This window comes from Lygodium microphyllum, chromosome 10 (assembly GCF_053477565.2).
Source record: "Lygodium microphyllum isolate KBCC chromosome 10, Lygodium_microphyllum_v1.1.10, whole genome shotgun sequence".
Taxonomy (NCBI): domain Eukaryota; kingdom Viridiplantae; phylum Streptophyta; class Polypodiopsida; order Schizaeales; family Lygodiaceae; genus Lygodium; species Lygodium microphyllum.
Genome location: NC_141144.1, coordinates 100,448,863 through 100,460,774, shown reverse-complemented (window position 1 = coordinate 100,460,774; position 11,912 = coordinate 100,448,863). Strand labels below are relative to the sequence as shown.

At 39.6% G+C, this 11,912-nt stretch overlaps 1 protein-coding gene across 2 annotated transcripts; it reads left to right on the top strand.

The window, feature by feature from the left end:
* The first annotated feature begins 7,733 nt into the window (after positions 1 to 7,733).
* On the top strand, positions 7,734 to 11,513 carry LOC148030350 (uncharacterized). 2 transcript variants are annotated; one of them, XM_087686661.1, is made up of 2 exons: positions 7,734 to 7,831; positions 8,192 to 9,684. In XM_087686661.1, the coding sequence occupies exon 2, from the start codon at positions 8,260 to 8,262 to the stop codon at positions 8,767 to 8,769; it is 510 nt and encodes a 169-aa protein (XP_087542787.1). In that variant the 5' UTR covers positions 7,734 to 7,831; positions 8,192 to 8,259; the 3' UTR covers positions 8,770 to 9,684. The 2 variants fall into 2 exon arrangements, 1 of the variants encoding a protein (XP_087542787.1); XR_015692178.1 differs by lacking the exon at positions 7,734 to 7,831 and adding an exon at positions 9,707 to 11,513 and having other exon boundaries at positions 8,123 to 9,575.
* The last annotated feature ends 399 nt before the right edge of the window (positions 11,514 to 11,912 follow it).

Here is an 11,912-nt window from a genome sequence, read left to right as displayed (position 1 = left end):
TTATTTTTCTAGGCTCACCTTAGTCTCTTTTTGCTATTTCCACCTAGCCATTGCTTACTATTTTTAGCAATTACTATTTTTGCTAGTTTGTAAATATGATTCTTCTAATAACTTTTGATACCCTTGGCAACTTTCTTCACATTTTTGGCTCCAACAACTACTATTTTTGGCAATTATCATTTTTAGTAGCTTCTGTCACATCATTAGGAGTTCTTGAATATGATTGACAATCATAAGTCAAGTAGGGGGTGCCTAAGTTAGATGTGTAATTGGCCATCCCAAAACTTGCCTAGTTGCTTAACTCTTGAGCCTGCTACCAAGCATATTTCATGCATGACTTCTTATGCAACACTTATATCATAGTGAGTTCATCTCCCAAATACATCCTCTTCCCTTTTAGAGTCCCATCTTGCTTAAACATGCTTCTCAACTAGTCATGTCACAAAAATTGTAAGATCAAAGGTATTTCTTAGTGCTATGATATTTGCAAACTTGCCAACATGTGATCATAGACACATATGCACGTGTGCATGCATGCACACACACATGCACACATACACACTATTGAGAAATATGGCATAGGATAAGTCATATCCTATGTATGCATAAATAAAGTAGAGTTTATGTGAACTATGAAGTGTCCTAAGTTCATTTTAGAAGGATACTTTATGGTGTATTAGTTTACAATGAAGGGTGAAGAAGAATGAAGATGATGATGAAGAAAAACTCTTGAGCCTCCATATCTTGTGCCATTGCTCCTTCCATTGAGTATCCTTCTCTATTCTTTTCACACACACACACACACACAAAGAAAAGGATGTATGGCAGTAAGGTTCAATTGGTCTTTAGTCTCGAATTAGCTCATGTTTGATTGTTAGAAGCTAGGGGGTAGCTTAAGCTCGAGGCCTACTTAACTAGGGGGCCTACATGAGTTGAAAACCACAAGGTCTACTTGTGACCTTGTCGTTTTGCTTGTTAGAGTAAGCAAGGGGCTTGAAGCCACTGTTATAGAGAAGAGAAGAAGCATCAACTTTGCCTTGTTGATATAGCTTTAAGCCTTTTTTCACATAGGGAGGAAGAAACTAGATATCTTATAGTGTTCACACTAGACTTTGGTGGTCTAGTTATTTGACAACAACTGTGTTCACATTAGCAAGCGTTGAAACTAGTTTTCTTGGCAAATTGGTTCTTTGTCTGTTCACACTAATGTAGAGAAGAACTAGTTGTTTTATGCCTTAAATGTTGGTTTTATGCTATTTTTGGGTGTCGATTTGGAATGAAAAAAAGTCAAATAATTTAATGTGGGTTGAGCTAGTCTGGAACTTCATTGTTGGCATGAAAAATAAAAAAAAATAGCAAGGAAATTTATCAATTTTGGACCCATATTTTGATTTTTTTGGGGTCATATGGGCATTGTTTGAGCCTTATTTTTGCAGTTTCTAGCTAGAAAACCAATGTTTCGACATATAGGTATGATATATGGATACATGCGATATCAGTTATATACATGTATGATACCTATTGCAATGAAAATCAATTTATATGCAATTTCTTGGGCATTTTGAATGCTTTATAGTCTCAGTTTTGACCAGTCTTGTTCACATCCTTGGATATTGATTTGGCACATTATATACAACTAGTTTTGCTAAATCTGTAGCCATCATAATGTTGAAAACTACATAGATTACGCAAATTGTGGGTGACAAATTGACTAAGGAAAACTACAGTGTATGGTCCTAACATGTGTATAATTTCTTGATGGTGGCGAAAGGTCTATGGACCTTATTACAAGTGAAGATGCATGTCTAAAACTATCTGATGGACCCACTGAAGATAAAAAAAAGTCACACAAAGATTGAGCCGGCTAAAACATAAAAGTCTTGCATTGGATATCCACGTGTATCTCAAAACACTGATTCTGCACATCGAAAAGGCAAATACTTGCAAAGATGCTTGGAAAATCATTGAAACAATGTATGGCACATGCACAGAGGCAAAAAAATACAACTAAAGTAGAGATTGCATGGTGCATGGTGAGAAAATAGAAGCATCAGTGACTATGTGGTAGAAATAAAACAAGTTGCAAAAGATCTTGCTTCAATAAATGCACCAGTTGATGATGATTTGGTATTTGTCACTCTAACTGGGCTTGGACAAGTATAGAGGATGTGGTGATTTTATACCTAGAGGTAGGGGGAGATTCTACTCTAGAGGCAAAGGACATTCTAGTCCACATAGAGATGGTGCATGTCATTATTGTGGGAAGTTTGGTCACTTTGAGAGAGAGTGCTTTCATAAGCAAACGCTATGTTTAGGAGTCAAGGAAGGACCCCACTATGATTCTAGAGGTTGTTCATCACCTATAGGTCATCTCTTCACCATGGAGCATGTACTTAGCAATATGATGCATCCTCCTAGAGAGGATGACTAGTTTTTAGATTTAAGTGCTACAAACCATATGACTCACCATGCATAATGATTTGATAGAAAGTAACAAATGCAAATTGAAGAGTATGTGGCTATAGGGGGTGACACATTGCATAAGAAAACTCATATTGGGAGTGTGCCTTTAGTAATTAGATATGGAACTAAAAATAAGCTTGGGGATATCTTATATATGCCCACTAGAAGCCCATTATCACTAAAAATTAGGCTTTAGTTGGTTAAATGGTTGATCAAGGATTACAAGTGAGGTTTAACAAGTGAGGTTTAACAAGTGTGGTTGTTTCATTAAGGAGTTCAAGAATGGAAAACCTAGTAGGCTTATTGCTCATGGTCAAAAGAAAGGGAGGTTATTTGCTTTGGATGTAGGAACTTTCATCATTCAAAGCTCTATGTATGTTGAGATAGGGCATGTACAAGATAAAGATGTTGAACTATAGCATAGAAGGATTGGACATGTGAATTTGCAAAGGCTTAAATAGATGCAATTTAGGCAAGTGGTTCATGGGCTTTCACAATTTGGATATGTAAATTATGATCATGTATTCACAGGCTTATCAATTTGGCAAGCAATCTAGATTCCCATTTCCAAAGAGAGGGAGAGTGAGCAAATATTCTTTGGAGATGATACATTTCAATATTTGAGGTCCATATTAGAATGTTTCTTTGAGTGGGAAATGTAGATTCTATATCATTTTCATTGATTCCTTCAGCAGGATGTCATGAGTGTACCTTTTTGGGGAATATATAAAATGCTTGAGATTAGAGAATGGTGGAGAATCTATGTCAAATGAGTTCTCTTACTATTTGGGAGACCATGAAATCAAAAGATAGGTTACTAGCAAGTATATACCACAGTAGAATGGTATGGACAAAAGGAAGAACATGGTTATTGTAGAAATAGCATGGGCAATGATGAATCACATGCATATGCCCTTTACCTATTGGGTTGAGATAGTACACACTACAATCCATATCATGATAGGACACCTATAGCTTTGATGCATCATATGTCTCCATATGAGAAGATGTATGGCAAGACACCTACAATTGCATACCTTAGGGTGTTTAGTTGTGTATGTTATGTACATATCCTTGATGATTTGAGGAAAAATATAAAACTAAAAGTTGTTAAATGCATCTTTCTTAGATATCTAGATGTGAAGAAAGGCTACAAATGTTATGATCCTATCATTAAAGAATTTCACATAAGCAAGATTTAGTGAGTATGAGTCTTGGTATTGATTGAAAGTAGCAGTTGACATGGATGTCTATGAGAGTAGTGACAATGATGGGTATGTAAAGAAAATTGCAGCAAATAATGGTCAAAGAAATTAGCATGTTGAGGATATGTCTAGACCTCAAGATCATGAAAAAAGAAGTGGCAATTATAGTCCATTGAGTGGTAGATTGAGAAGTGCACAAAAGAGGGTAGAGATTGCACAAGGGAAGAAGCCTATGGGTGAAAGTTCTAAGGATGAGTCTATGGATGATGAGTTTGGCATACCACATATTAGAACTCTAGGGATAAAGAGTACATTAAAGTATGTTCCACCACATGCAAGAATGGTTGAGACACCATTTAATGCACCACAATTGAGGAGATCAGATAGACTGAGGTATCCAATGGATAGATTGACATACAATGGCATCATGAAGATGCACTATGCATACATGGTATTGTATGTTCAACATACTAAGCCTACTTGTTTTGAAGAGGTAGTTGTAAAGAAATATTGGAAGAATGCTATGGATGAAGAGATAGATGTACTAGCAAAGAACAAGACATGGATCTAGTTGAGTTGCCCTATGGCAAGAAGATAATTGGCTGCAAGTGGATATACAAAGTTAAGTGCAAATTTGATGACTCATTGGAGAGATACAAGGAAAGGTTAGTTACAAAAGATTATGCTCAAACATTTGGTTTGGATTATGAAGAGACATTTAGTCTAGTGGCTAAGATTGGTCATTGCATTAGCCTCTATCTATGACTAAGATGACTACATTGAGATCGGTCATTGCATTAGCCTCTATCTATGGCTAGAGATTATACCAAATGGATCTGAAGGATGCTTTCTTGAATGGTACATTGGAGAAAGAGGTATACATGGATCAACTAGAAGGGTATGCTTACCATAAATATCTGTATTATGTGTGCAAGTTGAGGAAGGCATTGTATGGATTGAATCAAGCACCAAGAGCTTGGTGTGAGAGGATTAGTAAGTTCTTATGTAGCATGGGATTTCAACCAAGCATGGCTGATTATTCACTTCACGTCAAATATATAGAAGATGGAATGATTGTTGTGGTTATTTGTGCTGATGATCTCATCATTACAGGTACTCTAGAGAGAGAGATTGTTGAAGTAAAGCATGGGATGCGCAAGGAGTTTGACATTAAAGACATTGGTTTGTTGAGGTACTTTCTTGGCATTGAGGTAATTGATACTCCACATGGAGTTTAGTTAGTGCAGAGACAATACTCATTGGAGATGCTAGAGGAGTATGGAATGACAGTATGTAAGTCTCTAGATATACCATTGGATCAAAATGTTAAGACAGTGGATGATGGACAGTATGTGAAAGATGTTACTATGTTCAGAAATATGGTTGGGAGCCTAATCTACCTAACAATTACAAGGCTTTGACTTGAGTTACTCAATGGGAGTCATTAGTCGGATTATTCAAAAACCATGCAACTCACATTTGGATCCAATGAAGAGAGCCTTGAGATATGTGAAAAAGATAGTTAGTTGTGGCTTGTTCTATGAGAAAGGGATCAAGCTTACATTGTTTGGTTATATAGTTGCAAATTAGGCAAGAAGTATCATGGATAGGAGATCCACTAGTGGCTATCCATTCTCATTTGGTTCAGCCATGGTAAATTGGAGTAGCAAGAAGCAACCTACAATTGCTCTATCTAGCACAAAAGCAGAGTATAGAAGTATTGCATTGGCAGCATGTGAGCAGACGCGACTAAGATTTTTACTATGCGATATGGGGATAGAGATAGATGGTGGAGTTATCATGTATTGTGACAACATTAGCAACATTATGTTGGCAAATAACCTAGTTGACCATGCAAGGATGAAGCATATCAAAGTGCACTACCACTTCATCAAAGAGAAGGTTATGGATGGAGAGATAGACTTGGTACATGTTAAAACCAATGACCAAGTTGCAAATATCTTTAAAAGCATTAGGTAAGGATAAGTTTGAGTACTTTAGAAGTACAGTTGGGTTATTGTATTTACAAGCTCATTTTGAGCTTTAGGGGAAGTATTGAGAAATAAGACATAGGATACGCCATATCCTATGTATGCATAAATAAAGTGGAGGCTATGTGTGAAGTGTTCTAAAGGTCAAAAGGTATCGATCACTTTAGAGGATACTTTGTGGTGTATCAGTTGTTGGCAATGAAGGGTGAAGATACCAAGTGTTACGGATCCCCGTCGGTCCCAGCCTCATGTATCATGATGTAGACCATCTCAACGTGACATCTCAAGTTGACATGACAGCACCACAACCCAACACGACACATCATGTCATAGCTCCCCCTTTGGGCTAGGAACCCACCTCAACATGGTCATGCAACATGGAAGTCGACATGACATGGTATCGCATCATGGCATAGTGCTAGCGCATCACAACAGTCCACCTTAACACCTCCCCCCAATGGGTAGGGAGTTCACCACATCATCGTATCTTTTTTGGTGCTCATGCAGCCTTGCACCCCCAAAACCCTTCACAGTAGCACAACACCCCACTCACCTCTCGCCATAAAATTGAAGACCTTCCCCCTCACTAGTCTCTCAATGTGCTCACCATCCCCGCTCTAGTATTCCATGTGGAGGCCTCGAGCCACCTAACCATGCGCAAGCTTAATGCACAACAACCCCATGTTGCGATGCACCTTGAAGAGCCAAGCCTCAAGAGAGAGGTACCCCCAATATATGATAAAAAAGAAAAACTCTTGAGCCTCCATATCTCGTGCCATTGCTCCTTCCATTGCATATGCTTCTCTATTCTTTACACACACACACACAAAGAATATACTAACATATTTTGATTATATATGTCATGGAAAATACTTTGGTAGTTAGTAAACTATAGAGATTCACTCTCATGTTTGTGCCGTTGAGGAAAATGCCCTATTCATGCATATTGGTGGCAACTTTTTTGCACAAGAGTTTGGCATATCAACTATCCCCAACTCCCATTAATCATCCAAAATCCATTTCATCAATCAATGAGGAGAAACAAGGCATTAAATGAAGCACAAGTTTTCATCTATTGCAAAAGCAATTGGAAGCAAGAGTTGTCATACATCAACTTTCAGCCAGTCTCAAAGTTTTTAGATGGTGATTGATGTTGGAAAAGTTGTTCCTACACAACCACATTGCAAAGAAGCAACCAATTAACCTCTATGTTCGCTATGAAAAAGAGCTCTTGAAAGGGACAAGCACCTCTTTTGGGAGAGCCCCCACTCTCTTGCTATTTGGAGAAAGGTTAAAGCTTGGCTAAAGGCAACTAATCTCATCATCTCATGTATGAGTTCAACATGGTTGTTGCCTTCTTTGGTTACAGAGGCTCACTAGATGATAGTAGATGTTAGGTAGTCTTACTAATCTCAATAGTGATTCTCAGATTTATCTACAACAAAAGGAATGATACTATTTTTGGAAGGAATGGTTATAAACTACTTGAAGTATATACTAGTCTCCCACATAGTGACCTCCTTGTTATGTGTAAGTTTTGGAGGAAGAGTTTAAGACCTTGCTATGTCAAAAGATGTTGTAATTATCCTTACCTTTGAATTTCAATACAAACTCACATTATAAAGAACCATTTGCCATACATACAAAATCTATTCTTGTGAGATGGCAGTGAATTTTAGTATATGAGCTCTACCATTGCATATGTTGCACACTTGTAAAGTTGATAAGGCACATAGGCTTTATGTAGAAGTGACTTTACGAAACCTAAAGATAGTTGTGGGACTTAGTAGATTTTCTTAAAAAATAAGAAATATTCCTCCTTTTATATGTAAGGTTGCAAGGATGACAAGCCATAAGTTAGGATTTCTTTAAATTGTACATTGGATAGATTCTACATAGGAAATAAACATAAATATATGTTTACAATCAAATGTAGGAAAAGAAGGTACTCTTTCTTAGAAACCTCGTCACTTTTAGATCCCAAACTTCACCATAACATTCAACCTATGATTGTGGTTTATCAGTATAAAAACGAGTAACATTACATTCAATATACTTATACCACCATTTACGCTCGAGGATGTTTAATAAGGTTGATTTTGATCGAAAGTATACCAGATTGATGGTTGTGATTCTTATATTAACTAAGTTCCTTTCAACATACTTGGATAAGTAAGTAATATTTTTGTTATTTTCTCTTAAGAAGGTTGATCTAGCTTGTTGTGATTGTTATTAACTACATTCCTTTCATTACACTTATATATAAGTAAGTACCCTTTTTATTAGTTACTCTTAGTAAGGTTGATTGTAGCTCATAAACCCGTATGTGGAAATATATGACAAATAATATAACTTTGTCCTTGCTGGAATTTAAGGAAACGATGATGGTTGCAATTGCTGATGCAATGAATTGATAATTGATAATCGTGGGTTGTTATTATAATAACTAAGAGATGAGATGAGAAATAAACTGCATATGAAATTAAATCTAAAAATGTTGAAGCATTGAGAAGTAAGCTCTGCTCCCTATAGAAGCGAAGGAATGTAATGAGAGATGCTTTCCTCTGTGTCTTTCTTCCTGATCTGGAGGGAGGACAGCCATGTTGGGTCTGGCGTTCCGACACGGCTCCCTCCATCGCCTCTACGCCCTCTGCGTCACGTTGGTCCTCGCCTCCATCTGCTGGTGCTGCTGGCGCAAGAGCAAGCTCTACCGCCGCCATAGCCACCCCAGCCCCCCCCGAGGCCTCCTCCCCATCAGAAACCCTAACATAACCAGTATCCCCCCTCACCATCTCCATCTTCATCATCAGCAGTCACCAGGCTCCCTCCCCCTCCCCCTCCCCCTCCCTCCTCCCCCCCCTCCGCCCCTCTTCGGCCGCCTCCTCGAATCCGCCGTCCTCTACCGCACCCTCGATGAGGCCCCCAGCCTCGTCAAGAACACCGACTGCCCCGTCTGCCTCAGCACCTTCGAGGGCGACACCCTGCTGACGGTGTTACCCTCTTGCAACCACGCCTACCACCCCCTCTGCATCGACCAGTGGCTCGAGTCGCACAAGGAGTGCCCCATCTGCCGAACCGAGATCATGCCGCTCTCGCCGCCGGTTGCTTAATGGCTCTAACACCCGCTCTGCATTAGCCCCCGCCACTGGTTGCTTGATTGCTCAAACACCCCCTCTGCGTTGGCCAGTGGCTCGAGTCGCGCAAAGAATGTCTCTTCTTGAGCCAAGATCGTGCTGCCCCTGCCACCTGTTGCTTGACGGCTGTGACGGTTGAGTCTCGTTTCTCCGTTCGTCTCCGTTATTTCTGTACATAATTCTGAGAGTCGACAAATCTGTACAGCCTGTTGTTGTTAATCGGATTATCACATGTTCTGCTGGAGGAAACAGCCACGCATCCTGCTGTCATTTGTAATATCACATTGAAGATTTTATGCCATTTTGCTGGTGGATCCAAGCTTATATTTTGATGAGAAGGGAAATCTAAAAAGACACTGTATTTTAAGCAGAATCGCTGAAGAGGTGCAAACGACTCGCTGTTCCAATGCATTTAGTCCAAAGATTAAAAACCGTCTTCTTGCGAACTGCTGGCATGTGGTACGACCCCCTTACCACAATTTTGACACTTGCTATCTAGTGAATCTTGTGGTTGTTCAGGTCTGCTGGAAATGAAAAGGGTGACTAGAGTATAGACGTGTTGAACTGTGAGCCACCTTTGTAATGACTTCTGGGCAACTGATGGCACGTAGTACGTTGCCTTTGCCACAATTTTCACACTTGTCATGCAGTGAATATGGCATAGGACCCTGGTTGTTCAGGTCTGATGGAGATGAAAAGGCTGAGTAGGGTATAGTCTGGTTGAACTGTGGGTCTTCTCTGTTGCTCATGTATAGCAGGCAGGTCGCCCTGAAGGAGATGAGGTGAGTCCAATGTGATATGGATACCAATCATTCTGTACATTGCATCTCTGACTTGATCAGAGATGGATTTTCATGTATTGCCTGCTTTGCTTTAGCTATTGAAGCTTACATATTCTGTAACTTTTTGTTAGGCTTCTTGCCGCAGCTCCTTGGGCAAGTAAGAAATTGCTTGAAGATCTGTTTTATGCAAGTTCAGCACAAAACCTTCATCTAAGTTGAAGGCCACGTTTTTCTGCCACCTGCAGCAAGCTGTGCCCTTGTATAGATCGTTATCTGGTAGCAATGAGCGTGGGGATGTTGACCTATGTCCAAAGAAAAGAGATAGGACTGAAGATTGCAGGAAGTCCATTGGCCCAAGCTAATCATGCAAAATAGCATGAGACAATCTTTGCAATTCGAGAGTGAACTGCTCCAAGGTTTTTTGATGGTGTGGGAAATCTCTTTGCAGATCCATTTAAAGTAGATTAGCAGCAAGATAAGCCCAAAATCTTAATTTTGGTGGAAGGCCACCTGCAGTAAGTTGTGCACCTGTATAGAAGGTAACCTGGTAGCAATGAGTGTGGAGTTGGTGCACTAAATCTGAAGAGAGGAGATTATTATAATAGACTGAATATTGCTGGAAACCATTGGCCCAAGCTTGTTTTGCAAAATAGCACGAGACAATCTTTGCAATTTGAGAATGATCTGCTCCAAGGTTTTTTGGTTTGTGTGGTTGAATCTGATGCACTCGGTCGAGTTCAAGAATTCAGAATAGAAATGCAAGGTGGAGTTAATAGTCATGGTTTTGGACTCTGTCCATGAATGATGGGAAGAGGACAAGCTGGCCCCAAGACAGAATCCCTATGATATTCACTGTGGAACTACTGTCAGTCATCAGACAGATTTGGCAACTGCAAAAAGGATTTGAAAGTCAAAATTTGTTAAGTTATGGTCTAAAGGATGAGAGTTGTGAGACACTAGTCTTACTTATGCATTAAAGAATGACGGAGAGTAATATACTTTTGTGCTAATTAGAAGTGCAGTGACTGGGTTTTGGCTTTACAGTCCCTACTTTGCCTGCGGTCTCGACCAGAGGTGTATAAAACATGGCAGGGGTTGCATGACTGATGGATTCATCACTGCAGTCTGCTATGCTACTGCAGCTGTCCCCTGTTCTACTCAGTTTCAGCCCTGGCAATTTCATTAGCTCTAGCCAATGTTCAGCCTGAGACAGCCGTGTTTTCAATGCAGCCACTGCCAGTCCATCCTCTTCCATGTCCAACCAGGCTTGAGACCATTGGGATCTGGGTGATCTCTTCCTCATCCTTTTGGCCAGTGCTTTCCAGTCTTGTGATTTGCCTACTGGGGATATTTTGTCCTCAGTTGCACTTAGTTACAAACAGTGGTTCAGCAGAGTGAGATGATACCAGGGTATTCCACTAATGAGAATTATTCAGCGTGTGGTGAGGCAGAGACAACTGAAAGTGGCTAACTTCAATCATGAAGCTGAATATAGGGCAGCATTCAGGACTACAGCAAAACATGTTCAGCTTAGACTACTAATAGCTCATATGCATGTTGAGACTGACTGTTAGATGTACCTATATACACTGCAAGGAGCCCAATGCCTGCTCCCACAAAGCCCATTTAGGTGCATTGTCATTATGTTAGGGAGAGTGTCTAGGATGCAGACTTTGGATAACCTAGCAAGAAATGTTATAAGTTTTCTGCAGGCTTTGGGCTTGGGGATGCTTACACAACATGAGAGGTGTTTGCCTCCTTTGAGCATCCACAATGGCCATATATTCAATACCTTCATCTTGGATTGCCAGTTGGTAGGACCTTTAAGATAAAGTTGAGAGATGTGATACACATTCTTGTATTCTATCTTTCTTCTTTCTTAGTTTGTTCACTCATGTGCATGTGCAATTCATTGTGAGAGTAGATGTTACAAATATTCTTGTGTTCTTCATCCTATGCATATGGGGCACATGCATACGTGAGTTGAAACTTATGTATGTTGTATTTTTCTATTGGGCATATAGCCACAATGGGTGTACATTTACTTATTATGGCTCACGTATTATCATTATCCTTCCACTTATTGATTGGGGAAACATGTTGCAACTCTCTTAGAAATAGGATGACATATCCTATATAGGCCAAGTGACTTCCATGAGATTATTTGACGAACCAAGTTGTCTTTTTGCATCATCGCTTGGATATTTTCAAGGAGATTCACTTCAAGGGGAGTTAAGATCCGTATTACATGATGGATGTTGTTGTATGACAGGAGAGCCAAGAGCTCTTGTATGCGTTGATGGCGTTATTTTTATGTTTTTTATACTATGAATCAAT